The sequence below is a fragment of the Molothrus aeneus genome, chromosome 10 (assembly GCF_037042795.1).
Source record: "Molothrus aeneus isolate 106 chromosome 10, BPBGC_Maene_1.0, whole genome shotgun sequence".
NCBI classification, from domain to species: Eukaryota; Metazoa; Chordata; class Aves; order Passeriformes; family Icteridae; genus Molothrus; species Molothrus aeneus.
The window spans coordinates 1,745,496-1,766,454 of NC_089655.1; the positions used below are offsets into that span (position 1 = coordinate 1,745,496).

A 20,959-nucleotide genomic window follows, 5' to 3' on the forward strand; every position below is an offset into this window, starting at 1 on the left:
AGGTTCATTAGTGAGAGATCAGAATCACAGTTCCTTATGCAATAACGAAGCTGCACTAGAAGAGAGGGCACAGCACTGGCAATGCGCAAGCCAGAAACAAGTGCGAGAGGCCAGACTGTGTAAAGCATCTAAACTGCAAAAAAAAGTCCAATTCCTAGCAGGTGGCTGTGAAGTTGTCTGAAAGTGCAGTCTCTTGATTCTCTGCTGCTCTTTGCCTGGCCAGTCTCCAAGAGATGATTTGGAGAGGTGTAAAAGCTGCTTGAAATTAGCTGAGCACACTGGGCTCAGAGCAGCCAGCTGGAGCTGCCATGCCCTGGCACCCTGCAGCCACCCACGCCTCTGCCCACCCCTGCTCACCCTCCCCTGGTGCTTCCACAGCCAGGAGGGGACTGGGGACACACAGACCTGAGCCTCTTACAGGAACACAGAGCCTGAAGAGCACTGAAACACTAAGAACTGACACTGTGCCCATGGCAGCTTTGTCTGATTTGGTAAAAAGCCTTCATCACTTCCAACAGAAAATTGTACATTGATTTTACTCACAAATGTATGACAGCAGTTACTTTCCAATGCTGGCATTAACAAATGTGGGCACAACAAAATATTCAAAGAAAGTCATAGCAAAACAATAAACAATCAGAAAGCAGTGGCTAAATACAATTCATAACTGTTAGGCATGACTACAGCAATGCTCTTAGATTGGTACCTTATTTCACACTGAGATTACAGAGACAAGTTCAAAAGTATTTTGAATTTAGACCTTTGTTATTACATCATAATTAGAGTGTCCTGGGTAACAAACTAAGACTTTGTAAAGCAGGTATCTAATTCATCTGAAGATGAATTCTTCCTTTATCTGACACAGCCAGTGGTTTTACCTTTACTGGTATAGATGGTTTGTCTGATGAAAAACATTTGTTTGTAAAAATGTAAATGCAACTGATTCTGAGGGAAAAAATATCATAAACCACCAGTAAAAATAAACTGCACTGCCCTTTAAAATGACACAATTTTTGATGCTCCTTGTGAACATATTTCACGCTGGTTTGACCAGTTCTCTTCTTACAATGTAGAAGTGTTTTTGCATGAAATGTATTAATTGATGTAGAGCCCTCCTCCCTCATTCTGCAGCAAGTTGTGTCTAGCAAAACATTGGTTGAGTCCAATGAAATGAGTTGATTCTGTCTCACCCCACGATTTGAACTTGTTGTGTCTTGTTACAGAAATTTTAAAGGGTTTTCTTGTTTAGCTCGAGAGATGAATACAAATATTCGCCAACCAATCCCCAAATCCAAACCCTTGATTTTTCAGAGGTTTCTGTTTAGCAAAATGATGACATTTAGCAATAACAAATATCTCCCTGGGTGAATTATTGCATACTTGCCTCCTGTGGGGTTTCTGCAGCTCCCTCTGCTGCAGCTGAACGTGCGGCTGGCGAGATCGCCGCTCAAATCTTTTCCAGAGCAGACCTCAGGAACACACCTGGCTCTGGCTGATCAGGTTCCCTTTCTGCAGGTGAGGAAAATCTGAAAACTCCCAACTGCACCGCTGCCATCTGGCAGGATTGGAGCCCAGCCCTGAAAGCTCATCCATAGGAATCCTGATGGACACTCTCAGTGCCTGAACGATGACTGAGCACTGTAAGTGTGAGAACTCTAAATCAGCAGTCAGGCTGACAAGCATCAGACAGGGATTGCTCCAGTGAATTCAGAGTGCTTGGTGGGGCAGGGGGTGAGTGTGAGCACCCAGGGTACATTGCTGTTTGTGCACACTGAGCTCCTGTCTGACTCAGCCATCACACTGCAGGATTCTCTAAAAGTGCCAGGCATTACAGAGTCCTTCCACTGCACAAATGATGGGACCTGCACAGGTAAAACAGCACTTTTCCAAAGGGCACTGAAAATGAATACAAGAAGCAGCATTTTTAATCATAGTTCCATAGATTGGTGCAGCTCACAAACCCTGGAAAACACAGGACAGGGACTTAAATACTTGTGGGAAAACTGATTTTCATGGATAGGACTGGGAAGCACTCCTTAGGGATATTATATACACTATAATATCCTTACTGTTGTGAAAAATCACAGTTGAAATACAAAATACTTGATGTTAATGTAAGTATCTTCTCCGTTTCATTTCCTTGTTTCAACATTAAAATTGAATTATCTTATAGAAAATTTAGCTGTTGCCACTTTAGAGACGCTGCTTTTGCAGCTGGGGTGCATCCATGGTTCTGATCATACCTTTATGTTGTAAATTTGATCTAGGAACCAAAAGTGGAAATGGCACTAAAGCCCCACCTTTGCAAACATAATTAGACATGTTCACTGATACTGTCTGGAAACGTGCAAGTGTAGTGAGCCTTTGTTCACTTTAGTGTCTGCTTGTTCTGTACCATTGTCACCTCCTGTGTGGTGACACCCAGCAGTAATCCTGGCCCATGGCACCTTCTTTGAGTCAGGCTTCTGTAACCAAAGTTGCAATAAAATGCCTGAAGCTGGTTAGTGAGACACAGGGCTCTTCTCTTGAGTAATCTCAGTGACTGGGTAAGTATCAAAGAGATGTTTTACAAAAACCAAAGGCAAGTGTTTTACATTAAATCTTACAAAACTGTACATAAGAATAGTCTACAACATGAAAATGGCCATTAAACAGTTGTAATAGTTATGAAATGTAGTAAATATAACAATTCTAATGTTTCATATATTTATCATATTAATCACTGTATTCATACAGTTGTGTTTGTATACATATATTCAATGGCACTGTAAACAGTTGTTGGAAAACACACATTAACTCTTAACCCATTAGAAGTTATTATAGTACTTTTTCATCCAAAAAGTTAAAATGCATCAATGTATCATTGACTTAAAAAAAATAGCCTTGTAATATAATGCACATTTGACATTTTCTAGAGTAGCAATCAAGATGAAGCATAACAGAGAATGTTCTAGATTTCAGAATGTTTTACATTTACACCTAACATGATACAAAATTTTAAACATTAAATGTAATTAAATAATACACAGTTTATGAAACAGTTGATTTCAGAGATCCCTAATGCACAAAATCTAGTTAGTGTCTAATGGGAGTTCCCAATAATTTATATTTCTGGGACCTTTATGGAAAACTTAAGTTGGTTTCTATGTAACATCTCATAGGTAAAGTAAGTTTGAACTGAATTATCTTTTTTTTTCTTTTTTTTTTTTTTTGTACAGAGCTGCATTTAGGTAGATAAAACATTATTATGTTTATTTATGTTTCCCTTTGCTGGACATTCATCCAATAAGCCTTGAGCATATGCTTAAGCATCTGGTAATGACATTTCGTGGGGCAGGGAAACTCACTATCTATGTCTCTCAGTAAACAAAGTGGTTCTATTTTTTTCCACAGTTAAGGCAACTATACTGATATATTAGACACACCATATGTTTTTATGTTGCTTCCTACAATCTAAACAATAAGAGTGAAAAGAAGTTTCAAACATGCTTTGATCTTCTTGACCACTCAGGAATTTCATCAAGCTGGTAAAGAGCACTTCACCCTACAGGGGAGCAACCTGGTACCTGGGCTGGTGGAGGGGTCCCTGCCATGGCAGGGGGCTGGGACTCAATAATCTTTAAGGTCCATCCCAACCCCATAACATTCTATCATTCTGTGAACTGGAGCACAGCTTGTTAGCTGCTCACTTAAAAAAACAAAGGGTGGATTGCCTTGAATTTGAAGACTGACCATTCATAAAACCTACCAGAAAAACAAATAAACAACAGCCAGCCAATTTCTAGCAAACGAAATTGATAAAAACAGTAACACACACGTACACAATTTCTGTGTTTTCAGTTATTTCTACCCCATAACTTAAGCTATGCAGACCCTTGTGATCATCCTCGCTGTACCTTGGGTGGGCTTTGCCAAAAGCTATCTTCAGCCATTGAAAGTGATGACACTTGGTATCTGCCAACTCCAGCACTTCACTCCTTATTTAGCCTAACAAATCACATCAACTAGAGAGCCATTTCCATTTGTTTCCAGGCGGGTAAGGCTGCAGGTATCAATGACAGTGAGCAGGAGCATTAGCACAGAGGGCAGTGCAGCTACAGGGGACAGTGCCACAGAGCTGCCAGTGCTGCCAGGACAGCAAGGGAGGCACTCAGGGCTGGGCTGCTCCCATTGCCAGTCACACTGTGTTTGGAGGATGACTTGACAGTGCTTGTGCTGGTTGTGGCGTCAATCTTTTTCACGGTTGGTTTTGGTTCATTTCTGTTTTCTGCATGGGTTTTCTTGTCCTTGAGTATATCTGAAAACATGAAAGTGAACATGAGATTAATCACACATCTTTTAAATGGTGCTTGAACATATTTCAATATTGCTGGAACACGGTGTACACTCACTGTGAAGAACTGAAACATGGATGGAGCCTGATGGGGCACTTGCACTCATGTTTTAGCTGGGCTCAGTGTGGCTCCTCTGTCTCAGCTCACTGTGGTGCTCAACAGGTCTCCTCTGCCTGCCTGGTGGCTACTCACAGACACAGCCTGAGCAGAAGAACAGCTGCTCTGCATTGCAGTGGCTGGGCTCAGAACCTGATCTTCTCTCACAGAAAGCAGCTTCACTTTCACCTGGGCTGGGAACTAGCTCATGCTTTAAAACGTGGAGTTAGGATTGAGTGGATTTGTAACACATCACAGTGAAACGCCCTCCAGGCTGGTGGGTGCTGCAGGAGATTGGATATTGACTTAACAGAACCCCAGAATGGTTTGGGCCGCAAGGGACCTTAAAGATCACCTGATTCCACCCCCTGCCATGGGCAGGGACACCTTGCACTATCCCAGGTTGCTCCAAGCCCCATCCAGCCTGGCTGGGACACTTGCAGGGATGGGGCACCCACAGCTTCTCTGGGCACCCTGTGCCAGGGCCCCAGCATCCTCTGAGTACTGAACTTCTCCTGGTATCTAACCTAAATCTCTCCTCTTTTCATTTAAAATCACTACCCCTCGTCCTTTTCACCGTCTGCCTGTGCAAAGGGTCACTCTCCTCCCCCTTTTTTTAAGTCTCCTTTAAGCACTGGAAGGCTTCTCCCTCCAGATGCATTTTGAGGCAATGCCATATATTTTTATATAAAGAATTGGATTCAGAAGAAAGGAGTAGCCCTTTATTGCAAAAACATGGATTTGTTTTTTAATAGGGAGAAAATAATAAATCTTCAGTTATGAAGACATTTCCAAGTTATTTGCAAATATTACTGTGACCATATTGCCCTTAAACCCTCTCATTGGCATTGTGGAGAAAAAACAAACAGACAAACCAAAAGACTTTCACCTGCTGAAGAGATGATGATTTTATAGTCAATCTGTAAAAGCATACCTGAGTGCTCAGAAAGAACAAATGCCTACCTGGAAGAATTTATAATTAACAATAAATGTTCAGGTCCAAGTTTAAAGGATTTTTGTTATTAATGAATGCAGTGCACATACAAAAGAAAGCAAAAGGCATGGATTTGTAATGCAGATGAAACAGCAGTCCAATCTTAAAATGAAAACTCTGAATCACAGAAGCAAGTTCTTGGCAGAAACTGGAAAGATGGAAAGTATTCCAGAAATGTAAATGCAATCTGAGATCATTGTCTGCATGTCAGTAGTTCTGAACAACCATCAATAAATTCACTTGATACTAAAAATGAGCTATTGTATTGGGAAAGCACACATTGTTCTTTTGCCAGAATAAACTGTGAAAGAAATGCAATGAATTCCTCCATTTTACCATAACATCCACATTAATCCCAGAGGAGTGTGTGATTCCTACACCTGACTCAAGAGGGACTGCAGAGAAGGGACAGCAGCTGGCAAGGCCTACTTTGGGAAAAGGGTATTCTGACATTGTGCTTGAAATTCCTGAAGGCACAGTGCAGGCAGGGCTCCTCTGTGATTGCAACCTGCAGTGGAGCTCACAGAAAGGAGGGGGAGAAAAAGCATGCTCAAAGTGTTTAGAAAATATCAGTATTCTGAGGACATTTAAAGAAAAATGGACAACCTTCAGACTGTCATTAAAGTAAATTAAGAATAAATCATGGAAATAGGTGTGTTCTGACACTGCCTCGAGTCCTTTCCATCACTGTCACTCTCCTTTGCAACTGCACTAAAGGCACTATTTCTCTGCTGCCTCTTATATCATCCCAGCCTGCTGACTTCAGCTCTCTGGGGCCAGCTGATTAAATTAAGACCTCACTCAGGTAAATCCATTCCCCTCTTTCAGCTGGCCATGTCCAGCATTGTAACTTGATTGGCGTCTATAAATCGGGCAGACTGAAATGTATTAATTCGTTTATTTTCTTCCTATTGACTTTAACAAAAATCTAGGGTAAGATTTAATGCTATCAGAGAGACTGTTGGTTTTTAAAAGCTTTCCTCTCAGTCACTGCTTAATGCACTACATAACATGCATTAAATAATACATTAGAAAATACTGCCTTTATCCTTTCCAGGGGAAGGACTCCATTCTGAATTCTCTCTCTGTCTTCACAGCAGAGGATCTTCCGATGCTATTCATGGCCAATTCTAATTTGGGATCTAATTGTGCAAAATTGGCATTTTATTTATAATGCTCTGTTTTCTCCTTTCTTAAAAATAAATAAAAATAGCTTAACTTTCAATTCAGTTCAAAATCTTTTTCAATCCTCTATTTGGTTTTTAAGGCACAAATTTCAGCAGTATAAAGATTTCCCATTTTATTCCAGTTTCCTCAGAGTTCCTGTTGCTTACTCACTCCACGATTTTGGCTGAGAGACTCTGAGTTAAATGAGTTTTTCCTCTTAAATCTTTTCCTCTGAGTCAGAGATGGTTATGCTCAGTCTACTACTGACATTCAAAAGGCAAAAAGTACTGATCATGCTAGGAAAGCAAAAAGTGTTAGTGTGAATATTAGCACAGAAATGAAACTTAGTCTCAACAGAGCACACCCCAGATGTTCAGCACCCCATGCATTCAGCCCCCAGAGTATGAGTTCATAAAACCAACCCACCCAACCCCACAGCTTTGGTTTGTTCTCCTATTTACCTTCTGAGTTTTAAAGGCTTTATGGTTGCCCACTAGAAGCTTTCTCCATTGCTAGAAACTTCCTTCCACCATCAGCCCCTCTCTGCATTCCAGAAATGGAGTGGTTGAACTCTCTGGAGGCTCCAGCTCCCCTCAGCCTGGCAAGGGGATGGCCTTTGGAGCCTGGCACATGGATTTTGTTCTGAGCTGTTTATTGTCACTGCACCATGGTGCTGATAGGGCCACTGCAGAGGTGGCTGTGCTGTTCCCTCATCCAGCTCTCAGTGAGGATATTCAAATCCTGCCAAAAAGGGTGCTTAGTGAAGGCAGCTGAGTGCCAAAGCAGCCTTTCTGAGCAGCCCTTTGGGACTCCTGCCCAGGCCAGGGTCTGCTGGGGTCACTGGAGATGGCTCACAGCTCCTCCAGCCCCATGATTACAGCTCACTTAGTCCAGGGGATTGGGTTCCTCAGCTGAACTCTCATCTGTGTTAACTCTGCTGAACTCACATCTCCACAATATAAACGAAGCACAGAATGAAAATGACTTGACCTTGCTGTGGAGTGTTCAGGATTATCTTCACCTCTGAGCTGTAACCACAGATTGCTGCCCAGGAATGCACGTGCTGCTCTGAGAGCACCAAGCTACTCATAAATACCTCTGTGGATCAATACTGTTCCTCAGAGAGACCAGCTCAGGATGGCAGGAGAACCAAAACTGCCACTGACACCTAATTTAGGAACAGGAAACCTCCCCTATAGTGAGGGCTGATTATGCTTTTCAAATGCATTCAGTGAGTACACCTGAGTCAGAAGCAGTAAAGATTCTGGGGCAAAACAAAGCCATTATAATATTTTTTTGTAATATTTTATTACCAGGTCATCAGACAGAAGTTCAAGTCATATTGACAGCAAGCTGTCAGCTCCCCCTTCCTAGGCCAAATCATTTTCAGTTTGCTGCTGCTAGGAATTATCAAAGACATAACTATTTACTGGTGCTCTTGCATGCTACTGCTCTCTAGTGAGTGATATCATCAGGGTCTGCTTTAATCTGTTCATTTTTCCTACTGTCCTGCCAAGGGATGAACAAGTTCAGCTACTTAACAGAAACCTCCTTCCATTTTTGTCCTTCTCTTGATCTGATTTGAGCTCAGTCCTTTCTCTGTGATAGTAAATGATGACCTCTGCTCATCAGGCACTGCACTCGTGACTGCCAAGAGCCTGTTTGCCTCTAAGGCTGCAGATCCTCTCAGCAGACAGGGGTACAGCCCTGAGAGGGGAGGCAGAATAAAAACAAACAGAGAGATTTGCCAGAGCAGTCCTGTAAATGTTAATTACAGCAGCCTGGCTTCTAATGGCACTGACAGCAGAGTCCATGCTCATCAATCCACTGTGGGGATTCTGGACACCTTTCCATCACTTTAACCTGGAGCTGCTGGAGGGAACCTTCAACCCAGCTATTTGGGGAGACAAAAGAAGCAGAGATTGTTTATTTCTGCTCTCCCCATGTTAATTACATCAAGTCAGACCATATCCACACTCTTCTTTTCTTGTCCATTTCTTTCTGGACTTTCATGCAAACACTGTGCTTTGAAAAGCCAGACTGTCAGCATCTATGACAGCAAATTAATGCCTTGGTCCTGAATGCCTCATCATGGGTGCAGTGACACCATAATACAGCTCTGAAGTGAACTGGTCAGCATCTGCAGTTACTCTCCACGTTGGAGCTCAGTTGCTTGATAAATTTCCCTTCGATCACAGGCTTGGGTTTGGCTGACAGCTTCATAAGAAATTAAAGCTAGGTGCAACTTGGTGGAACAGGCTCTTAAATTACAGTAGATGCTGCAGTGTTATTATTAGCTTTTTATCACCTCGGGTAGCAAAAGCTGAAATTACTTTTACATATTCAAAGGAAGAAGCTCTGAAATTGCAAAACAATGCTGTCGCCATAAAATGTACCAACAATTTCCAAATAATCCATTATCTTGACATTAAGACCAGCAGTAATTATTTCCAGTTACAGCTGCAGCAGACAAATGGAAACAGGAATGTTGTGGAAATGGGAATGTGAGAACTCCTAAAGTGTGATAACTTGTGATGCAGTTCTCCAAATTCTGGAGTCTGTTATTTTGGTCTGTATAATACCAGTCAGTAAAAGGTGGGTGTAATGTTTGCTTTGTGGAGCCAGAAGAAGGGAGCAATGAACAGCTCTTTATGTACTGTTCTACCATTTTCTATTTCAGCCTGAGAACGTGGTGTCCAGAGAAGCCTTTTCCCCACATACCTTTTAATGGAAACCTGGTGTTAGGAGGAAAAAAGAAGTATTTAATCAGAAAAAGAAAGAACTCCAGGAGTTGTAAGCGCATAGACCACTCTCCCCACTGAATTCCTGAGCGCCATTAGGTTCAGGCCAGCCTTTCCAGAAGATCTGTGGGACAAGATTATGGGGGAAAGCTGATGTGTCCCAGTTCGATTCTGAGATCTTTCAATTTCTTTCTTTAAGAACTTTCTCTTTTTTAAAATAATGAGTGAGGGGATAATCATAAATTGGGACCAGGATTATCTATTTCCACGTTTTAGTTCTATATTAAGCTCTATGTGATCTTTGGCAGATTGCCATTCCCTGTGGACCAGTGAGAGAGCTACTTTACTTCCTGCACATTTTGCACATTCTGGATGCAAATTCTTCTGCCTGAGAGCCATACCCACTCTCTGAAAGAAATAACATTGGCTGGAACTTTCAGGAACTAATTCAAATGCAATAAAGAAAAGGCAGGAACAGCCATGAGACAGTTTGAGATGTCAGGTGCCTGGAAGCCACACTTAGATGAAATGGCAGCTCCTTCCCCTTTCCCAACCAACCTTTTAGTCCATACACATCTGAGTGCAATGTACACATGTACAGAGAGAGCAGCACATTATCTCAGCTGTCCTGCTCTAAGGAAACCTGCCCCTGTATGCGTTTGGCTTCTGATACACAGTGGCCATAGCAAATCCTGCAGGATTTTCAGGAGCCACAATACACCTGTATTAATTCTGGGTTTAAAAGTAAACCTGCACGTAGAACTGCTCCTGCCATGGCAAATGTCAAGCAGGGACAATCCATCTTTTTCTTGGGAAGAAATAATCCAACCTAACAAACCTCATGTGATTCAGCAGTACTTCCATTAATCAATCAGTCATTTGCAAGAAAAGGCTTTGTCATGTTGTTTATATTAATATGGGACTTATTCAAATGCAGAACAAGCTGAAAGTATAAGCTTAAAACATGCCAAACATATTTTACATTTCCTGGAAACATCTGTTTTTAGTCTAGTCCTAGGCACATGTTTGTGGTTGCATGTTTATGCTTGTTTAGTTTGCCAGATACCTCGTGTGTAGTGTAGCACAGCTGACATGATATCCTGAAACGCAGCATGGAAGTATCTGTAAAACATGATGTTCCCAGTAAATCTGTGGAACATTTGTTGTAACTTTCTTGTAATAAAAGAAACAACTCAAAAGCCCTGTGACAGCCTTCTGCCTTCACTGTATGGTGCAATTAATTAGCTAAGTTTGGAAATTGTGTACATGCCTGAGTGGTGCTATCAGGGAGACTGAGAGCGATCCTGATCCCGCCTGCCTCACATGTCCAAACTCCTATTAAACTTAATGGCAGTTTGGGGGGATGCAGGAATGCAGGGCTGACCTTTATGGGCAAAGATGAATGTGAGCTCCAGACTTCAAAGATGAGGTGCCCCTGCCAGTCTGGAGTGTGCAAGTGATCAGCACGCCAAGTGCTGAAGGCATCTGCTAAATATCACGCCACAGCTCAAAGCTGTAATTAAGAAAAATATAAACTGGCTCGAGGAAGAAAAATATTAGTAATAATTGAAAATGCTTTTGGCTCTTGCTTTTGTCCTGATGATCTCATTAGTTTTGGTTACAGAAACAGTTCTCACACTGGCTGACGTGGGGCATGCTTTGTTTGTGCTCTCCTTCTACCCACATCTTTCCCAGTTAACTTTTATTGCTCAATACAAAGGTCAAATCGAAGGCTTAATTAAATTGTATGTGGGGAAACTATAAACTTATTTTGGAAGGGAGTACAAAAATATTTAAAGCCATCCCAACTCCTCTCCCCCAGACACTCCTTAATTTCTTGTGAAGAAAAGGAGCATGTGTTATTGGCACTCTTTGCCTTAAGGAGAAACTGCATCTTTTCTGGCTTCAAAATTTACATTTTATGAATATCCCACCTTTTCATAACCTGCTAATTGTATTTGCAATTGACATTTGTAATGAGGATTTTAATTTAGCTCTGCTGCTATAAACACAGAGAGCTCCATTTTGTAACAGACCTGGATATGATCTTATACTTCAGCACTGTAAAGTCAACTTACAGCCAGGATTGGAAGTTCCCTTAAATTTTGCTTAACTTTACACAGAACTTAGAGCACCAAGATAAATACTAGTACCCACCTGCTTAAGTTAGGCATGCCTCTCAGGTCTAGAACTGAACAGTAATTCTGAAAACACTGCCAGGTCTACCTAAGCAGCATTTACAGTTTCTTCATGCCATGAGAAGACAACCACCTAGCTTGAGAGTAAGGTGAGTTCTGAGTAGGCTACAACCTGTGTGCAGCCAGGCCAGTCCCAAGGAATTTCAGGCTTCCTTGTGCCAGGCTGCTGCCCGAGCTGTGTTCATGCACCAGTGAGGTTCTCAATGCTCCCAGCCAGCCCAGCCCCAGGGGCAGAAGGATTCTCAATGCTCCCAGTCAGTTGTTGCCCAGCCCCAGGGGCAGAAGGATTCTCAATGTTCCCAGTCAGTTGTTGCCCAGCCCCAGGGGCAGAAGGATTCTCAATGTTCCCAGTCAGTTGTTGCCCAGCCCCAGGGGCAGAAGGATTCTCAATGTTCCCAGTCAGTTGTTGCCCAGCCCCAGGGGCAGAAGGATTCTCTGGACCCTTCTCCATCTCCAGGAGCCCTCCATGGTTTGTGTTTGTGCAGCTGGCTGCACACAGAGCCCTGGAGCTCTGCAGGGCTGCTCTCCTCAGGCAGACCCTGCCAGCCTGTGGGACCACACTGAGTGCAGGGAGCAGAGAGGAACCTGCCAGACAGATGGCACCAGGGCTCAGAGCCTTCCTGTGAGTGATTTACAAGGGGTGCCTGCACCAGGTCTCTCCTGCACTGTCCACTCAGAGGAGTTGTGCAGGAAGGGCATCTCAGCCTGAAGCAGGCTCTGCCTGGATACCTGGGCCTGCCCTGGAAGCAAACTGGCCCAGAATACACTGGAAAGAATGAATCAATTAACTACCAGGGTGTCAGCCAAAAGAGAAGGGACAATAGGAACTGCTCTGTGTCCCTGCATGAGAGGTGTTTGTGCCTCCCCAAGGGGATGGCAGGAGGGCAGGAGCATGGACTGCTCTCTGCTCAGGAAACCATCCTCTCACATTTTAGCATGAGCAGATCCCACATCATCAAGGAGGGAGCAGGAGAAAATGAGCCCCTGCAGAACTCCCCTCCCACCAAGGGGCTGGGACTCAGGGCAGAGCCCTTTTAGCTCAGCAGCCTTTAAAGAGAGGCAGGGAGAACTCAACACAGGCACTGCAGGCAGAAACCTCGGCAAAACCCCGTGTGAATGGCCACAACTCACAGCAGCTCCAGCATGGAAGCCACAGGAAAACAATCACAAGCATCTCTCAAAGATATCTGAAAAGGTCTTTTCACCCTGCAAGCAGGCTGCTCTCATCATTCCTCATTCAGTAAAAGCCAGTCAAATTCCTCCACTTATTCCCATTGCTCCCTTAGAAACTTGGGCAGATAGAATTCCTGCTTTAAGATTCTGAAGTCACCACATGACAACAGAGAGGGTTTAAAATGCTTCCTGTGTTTCTGTCCTTTTTGACCAGCCACAGAACCTTATACCAAAGATCTCTTAAAGAGGTTCAAATAGGATATAATAATAATAATTGATGTTTAATTACAAAATAAACATTGAAATCACCTCAATCTACATAGCATCTGATTGCTTTTTATCTAGATGATTAAAAGGATTAGTTGTAATGCCAAACAATACTTCTAGTCCTTATATCAATCAGTAGGAACTTTTATTTAATTGAATCTTTCCAGTATTTCATTTCACTCAGAACTGAAATCAAAAGAAACTGTGGCAAGATATTATCCTGGATTAATCATCTGAGCCTGAACATCAGGAGCAGTACAGAAGAACATTGTGGCATTAGGCTTGCTTCAGCTCTGCTATGGGGAGCTTTAATTAGAGTCTTCTCCTGGTCTAGGACTGGCAACTCTTCAGCACTGCACATCCTCTATTTCACATTGCTGGTTTATCCAGGCAGCCAGCAGCACAGCTCCATCCCAGCTGACAGTTATTGACAGGGAGGATGATTAGAGCCATCACTCTGCTGAGGAGCTGCAGCAGCAAGAACATGTTTCATGTGAAAATACCAAAGGGCTTAAAAGCATTATCTTATTAGTAGCATGCAGTGAAACTGATGAACCCTTATCACAGTCAGCAGGATGATGAATACCCAAATCAACACAAACGGAAAGGAGATATACAACCAGAGTAAAAAATAAACTTTTCTCATAGAAACTCTTACAAAATGAAGCCCCATCTATTAGGGTATGCAAAAGGCTATGTTCTGTCAGTGTTCAGGCTGTGGGGTAAATTAAAGGAAGGAAATTCTTGTTTGGAGCTGGCAATGATCCCTTTCCCTGCTCTGTTTTTGTAAGGATGTGAGCTCCTCCCTCAATTTTCATGGAGTCACCTACAGCAAAAGCACCAGACTGAGCTGAACAAGTCTGCCAACACTGGTACATAACAGACTGAGGGCTACAAATCATCCCCTTTTTTAGGTAACAACTCTGCTTAACTTTACCTTGGCCAGGGTTCTCTCACTTGGCCAAAAGGAAAAAGCATTACTGCCATTAGCCCTCATGGGCTGAACCCCCCTCGAGGCATTGTCTCCATTGTGAGAATGCTGAAAATCACCATTTTGAGAGGGATAAACCCTGCACTGGAAGCCAAAGGTCTGCTTCTCTCTGCACTGATGGGCTCGAGCCTGACTGCCCAGGTGACACTGGTGACAAAGGCCAAGGTCCTGTGCAGGATCCAGGGGATCATGCCAAGGGGCTTAGGGGGTGCTGGTGAGAACAGGGCTTGTTTCCAAGGACAAGGAAGCTGGAGAGCATGCAAGCATCAGGGTGTGGCTGGAAGTGTGTGGAGAGCAGTGGGGACCCCAGATGAGGGAATTCAGTGAGCTTTGATGAACATTAAGCACAGTCTTTGCTGCTCCCATGCACAGAACTGGCATGAACACACACAGAACACTTCTCAGGTGACTGAGCAGGTGGCTTCACCTCTGTGTGTTTCCAGCCAGCCAAGGAAGCTTTGACAGGCCTTCAGCCTCTCTGAGATGTATCAGTTATATATATTTTCTTTACTGCCACTTCTTCCTGTCACAGGAGCTCCAATAAAGAGAAAAACTCACTGGAAGTTCACGAGAGCTGACACCGTGTGCTACAATGGATCTGTTGGCACTGCTGTGGTCTGTTATGCAAATACACATCAGTGGACTCTGTACAACATAAACTATGTAAATATCCTGGTAGAGACTCTTCAAAATGCAGAATACTTGCCTGATGTTTGGAGACAATAATTAAGATCTCTGATGTGAACCTGTACTTAGGATTGCTGTGCAGTTTGTGCCAGCCTGTGGGTGTCTAGGCCTAGCAAACCTCATTTCACATGCAGATTCCATCTTGGTAAGGAGAAATTTGCAGTCAAAGTTGACTGTGTCATAATCTACTTAAGCCACATATCACTGACACCACAGGTTATAAGAGATCCTTGAATTTACAGCTGCAGAAGGGCTCCATAAGATCCCATCTGGAATTTAGGTATACACTTGTTCAGGATTTTGAAGGGTTGTCCTTTTTAATCAAGAATTTGAATTTTACTTTGTGGATGTCTGTATGTCAGACATCCACACATCTCCATGAGGGCAGGTGGCTCATCCTTCTGTGGGGGCAAGGGTTGGAGTTCTCCAGGGGTTCTCCACCCCCGCAGTCTGCTCCTGGCCTTGGCTGAGACCTGAGTCACAACCAGCACAGACAAACTGGGCTTTGGGCTGGACCATGAGCTCAGGTCACCAGTCTGACCCAGCAGGTCAAACTCTGCTCCTCAGGGCTCCCCCTCAGGAACCAGCTCAGCCGTGTGGTGGTTTAACTGAGTGCCACACAGCTGCTGGATCAGCCCCCTGTCACCATCTCTGAGGGCAGGAGAATAAAAAACATCTAAAAGAGTAAGCCATACAATAACTGTAATGAAAAGGAGAGAGGAATAAAACCCAAGAGAAGTCAGAGGTGCCCTGCACGGTTGCTCACCAGCTGCTGGCCAGGCCCAGCCTGTCCCCAAGCAGTGACCAGTGCCTCCTGCCAGCTCCTCCCAGTTTGAGTACTGGGAATCTCCCTTTGGCCAGCTCAGCTCAGGTGTCCTGGTCCTGCTCCCTCTGCACTTCCTCACTGCCAGGGCATGGGAAACAGAAGGCCTTGACTCAGGGTAAGCTCTGCTTAACAACATCAAAACATCAGTGTCTCATCAACATTATTCTCGTCCTGAATTCAAAACACAGCACTGTACTAAGATGAAAATTAACCCTATCCCATCTGAAAACTGGATAAACAGATTTTTTTTTTCCAAGAGAATGCTAAACATCTTAGACTGGGGCTCAGTGGGCCATTCCTGTCATCTGACATCCTACAAAAATCTAGGCCAAGTAATATATCCTTTGCTGGAAATAAAAACATCACAGACTGTCTACTTGGGTAAAGAATTTGGAGAAACTAGGTTTTCAGGAATAGTAAACTGAGCATCTGTTGGACTTCATTAAATTCTTATTTAACTTGAGTTGAGATCAGTGAAATTAACCTTTATACCTCAACTGTGTTCTTCCTGCTTGAAGCAGCTGAATCAAAGCTGCTTACCCAGGGCATCCTTCTGCTTTAGAACTTCAAAGAACATTTATTCAGAGATAGCGTGTGAGGATCACATAACTGGAGCCAGATGATAGAGAAATCACTGCAAACTGAGGTAGGCAGGAAAAATACCTAATTTAAAGATAGATTAGAGATCTGAAACAAAGGTCCATAAAGACTGGTGTGTTACAAAGCAGAGGTAACAATTTCCCAGACAGGCAGAGACAGTGCAAGGTGAATGGAAGAGCCTTTCTAAGCACTGCTGCTGAGTAGTGCTCCCTGAACCACAAACTATAAAAAGAAAAGGAGACCAGAAGATGATTTGCAGCCATGCAGTTTTCTTTACTGGCCTGTGTGGGCTCTTCAGGACATGGACAGTAATTCCTGTGCACCTACAGTAGCCAAGGTTGTGATCTTGACTGGGGCACTCGTGCACTACTGTCAACCCAAAAATAGGAAGACATAAACAATGGTAATTAAAGGGCAGCAAAGAACAACAGTGGACATTTTAACATTCAATTAAACCCCAACATTTACTGGTATCCAGAACAGTTACCAAGTTACCAGGCATCCAAAAGGGTGCAATCAAACCCTAAACTAGAAACCCCAGAGATCTACAGCTCTCTAGTTACAAACTTATATTAGAACCATTCAGAATAATTAGAAGGGATAGAGCTGATCATTTCACTGAATCTTCTCCAACTGACCACGAGTGTATCCAAGTCTGGGATATGCACTGGGACATCCCTCTATCCCTGACCTGGTACACTCAAGCACTGCAGGCTCCTGACATCTCCAAAGCTGAGAGCAAGTCAAGGCTGTTGTAGCAGGAAACAGAAATACTCCTGTGATGTGTCACCCAGCCCCAAGAACCCCTCAGTTCCACCATGGATATTCCGAAGAGCAGAAGGTATTGTGAGATGAGACCTTGCAACACTCAGAGCATTTATATCTAGCTCTGGAGTGGGAGAAGGCAAGAGAAGATATGATCTTGTATCTGTTTCTCTGCAACAAATTGTTGCACCTCACTGCATATCAAAAGGCAGTTTAGTTCTGCCATTGATAGTAAATGAAAAAAATTGCTGTGGAGGGACAGTGGTCACACAGCTCTGTGCACCTTCAATGGAACTAATAACATAGCTCCCTTGTAAAATACCAAGCCTTGTTTGTGCAAGATTACTGCAGTAACATCCCTTAGGAGCAAAACAATTCCTTGGGCTGATGCACAATCTCTTCCCCACGCCACATTTCCACCATCTTCCATTAAAAAATTAGAAGCAAATTGCTTGACTTGTGAGTTACAAGCCTTACATCAATGTGTGTTTGAAAGTGGACTGGGACAAATGCCTGAAATTTGCTCTGCACTTTACTCTCACTATCCAGTTACACAGGGATGCTTTTTGGTAATAGGTTTTGCTTAAAACTGACACCTCTCAGAGAGAAATAATTTTACTAAGCTGTCTCCAATTAGTGTGGCAGAGCATGGGCAGGCAGGGAAGTGGTGTCCCCACAGAGCTCAATCAGGTGTCCCCCTGTTCAGCCAGACAGGAAAAGGAGAGGCAGAGGATGGTGGGATGGGGCACATGGTGACAAACAGGAGAGCAAAGCCCCCAGTTGCACTGGCACTGGCATGGATGTGAAGGGCCACAGGAAAGGCCCATCACCAGTGAAAGGGAGACCAGGGGAAATGTGATAAATGGTTCAGGGTGACAGAGGACACTCAAAACCAGAGGTATTAAATGCCTTCTCTGCCCTGGCTTTGCTGACAAGGTGATTGCTCAGGTTCCCATGGCTCAGCCTGGGGAGGGAAGGTCCCAGGGCAGAGGAAAATCGAATTAGGGACTGTGTGTTGGCAGTGGGATGAGGAGCAGCACCAGGGCTATGCAGGCAGCTGCCTACGGGGTGCTGTTGAAGCCCTCTTGGTGAAGGTTTTAAAACCCAGATGAGGCACACAGGGATGGGTTTGTCACAGCTGACTCTGGCCTGGGACACTAATCCATCCTAGAGAAGATTCTCCATCATTGTTTTCAATCTTCCAATGATCCACTCATTTTGATTAATCTACTCCATGTGAAAAGCAAATGAAAACAAAGTATTCAATCAGTTGGTGACTAAATTTGTAACTATCTATAAAAACCAAGGGTGAACATCTTGTAAAAAGAATATACACTGGCAACTATTGCTGATGAAGTGCTATCGATAGGCATTAAAGCTGCAAATGGCAAGGTGTTGGCAAAGTGAGAGGAATTGCTGCAGAAAGTAAAAAGCCAATCTGTATGATGAACAGAGTGTACATAAAGTACAGCAAATTACCAGACACACAGCCCTGGGAGTACAGAGGCATGGGAGCTGATTAAGAAGTCCTTGTGAAGAAATCTTGAAGGCTGGCCAGTTCCCCTCACTCTCTGGCAGGCGCTGCAGCCGCTCAGCAGTGAAAAGAGCACTGTGTGCGATGGGAGCACACGCAGTGCCGGATTGCAGGGCGATGATGGATGTGCCGTACCACAGCAAACGGCTGCTTGGAGCTGCCACCCCCTTTCAGAACAATCCTGCTTTTCAAAGCCTCAGGACTCTTGGCTGAAGGCCAGAGAGGGAGGCTGCAAAGGCGCAGGGTTCCCCGTGAGGAATGCGCCGGGCGCGTGGCGGGATGCGCCGATGGCACGGCCACCTCGGCCCGGTGACACTGGAGCCTCTGCTGCTGGGCTGGGCTGGGCCTGCTGCACGCCTCACCCTGTGCATTGTAACCTCAGAGGGAGATGATGGCCAGAAGTCCTCAGAAGCCCAACAGCTGCTCATCTTCTCTAAACCCAGGAGCCTGATTTTTATTTATTTTTTCCCTTCTGGGTTTTCTCACGACATTCCTTCTTCCTATTTCCTTCTAATTAAATACAATGGAGCCTTGCTCTTTAACCTGCTAACTAGAGAAAAATTTAATGACTTTCTGGTCATTTTAAGAACCATCAAATTGTTTAGACTGGTGAAGACCTTTAATATCATGAAATCCAACCTCTAACCCAGCACTGCCAAGTCCAACACTAAACCCTGTCCCTAAGCACTGGGGCAGAGCTTGGACTAAATGACCTTTAACAAAGGTCCCTTCCAACCCAAGCTATTCTATGATGTTATGAAAATATGAATTATTTGAGTACTGTTAATAATGGCTTGTGCCAAGGAAAAATTAACTGGATTGAATTTGATGTAACTGAAAGATGAGCTTGGCTTAGAGTCACAAAAGGACTGATTAAGCTCAGGGTTTGTACTGGAAGACTATTCTCTGCTTTACCAGCTCTCCAGGAAAACTTCAAGGCAGCAAAATCACAAACACGACTAAATTTAGTCTGATTTACCTGTCTATTTGAAAATTACCAGTGCTTTAATTCTCCCTGTTTCTGAGATAGTCTGCTTTAAATGAAAGCTGAGTAGGCAGAGGTAGCCTGGTAAAAAATTCATTACTGTCTTTTTGCTTACCTATTGAAAAGGAAAGACTCCCCCCAAATTACAAACATAACTGCTTTAATTGGGGATTCTGGGAGCAGCAGCAATGGAAATAATAAAGCAGGCATGAGATTATGATTGTTGAACTTTCCTCAGCTTACTTCATCATTCTACAGCCAAAAATAATCGGAAATAGGCAATTGCAAACATCAGCCCAATGCTATTCCAAGGGCGTGTCTCAGTAATTTGTCTTGTTTTCAGACCCACCAAGTATCTGCAACTCCCAGTAGAATCAAGACCTTGAAATGCATCTCCAGGAAAATCCCCCTGTGGGGCTGTGGCAGGGCCAGGGAGCAGAGCTGAGCAGTTTTCACTGCTGGGCACCCCCAAAGCAGAGCAGCAGCAACACCTCCAGGAGAGTTCCATGCCTCTCTACCGGGGCACACACAGCAATAAAGGAGCACCACTTGTTCCAGGCAGCTCAGCACCTGGGACAGCTTTGCTGGGGAGCTGCCCCCATCCCACCCCATCCCATCCCATCCCATCCCATCCCATCCCATCCCATCCCATCCCATCCCATCCCATCCCAGCCCCAGGATGCAGCACAGATTAACAGCAGCACTTGGGGCAGGTGGAAATGGCAACGTTTCTGCTCTTCCTGTGTGAGTGGAGGAAAAAGGGGATTGTGGAAGAGTGTGGGGATGGCACTGGGATGGGAGGGAAGGTACAGCTGTTTTCTGCACCTTCCAATGTGCTTTGGTCTAAGCCAGCAGGGCACCCTGAGTTGTGTTTTTCTTTTCAAAACTCAGCTTGCACACGCAGCTGGGGGGCTCTTCCACTTCTTTACATCCTCCTACACCACATCTGCCAGCCTGCCAAGCCCTGCTCAGCACTGTGTGCACCAGGAGAGCTGGGTTTGTTCTGGCAGGGCTCTGAGCCACAAAGGTCAAAACATTTACAGGTATAATATACTTTTGACTCAGGTGCTATTATGCCCTTATGTAGCCTTTAAAACCACTAAATTAAACCCCTGTTTTTTTTCAATAGCTCTGAAGCTGTGCTGCAAGTGTATTATGTGACTTCTGAAGGAACTGCCTGTAAAATGTGACAGAAAATGAATGCAACTAAACCCAAACAAACCCCTGTCTCACTCCCAGAAACACCACATCTTTTACATCCTGGAATTCTTCAGTAGTTAAAGTCATACTTCAGCTGAATTTCCACTGTTTAGGTAAAATTTATGATGCAGCAGCCAAGTAATTTAAATTCTTGTTTGTTATGAGATTTCTAAATTCTGCTTTACTACAGATGTCAGCCACTATACTATATTCTATCATTTGCCAGTGAAAGCTTTTCTTTGGAGTTGAGACATTCAGATGAATCACGTTTTCTTTGCATCTTTTTTAAATGAAAGGTTTCCTTGTCTCTGTAATTCCCACTCCCCATCCTCCAGTTTCTGTTGCTCTCTCTCTACAGAGACAGACTGAGATATTTATTCCCTTACTTAACAATGAATAGT

General features: G+C 43.9%; 1 protein-coding gene across 2 annotated transcripts in view; it reads right to left on the bottom strand.

Moving 5' to 3' along the window:
- Window positions 1-517: 517 nt before the first annotated feature.
- Window positions 518-20,959, bottom strand: part of LOC136560524 (glypican-5-like) — a 378,454-nt gene continuing 358,012 nt past the window's right edge. For both annotated transcript variants that reach the window (XM_066556402.1, XM_066556401.1), the window contains one exon: window positions 518-4,297. In XM_066556402.1, coding sequence (XP_066412499.1) covers window positions 4,095-4,297 — 203 coding nt within the window. In that variant the 3' untranslated portion in view covers window positions 518-4,094. The remainder of the gene's footprint in view (window positions 4,298-20,959) is intronic.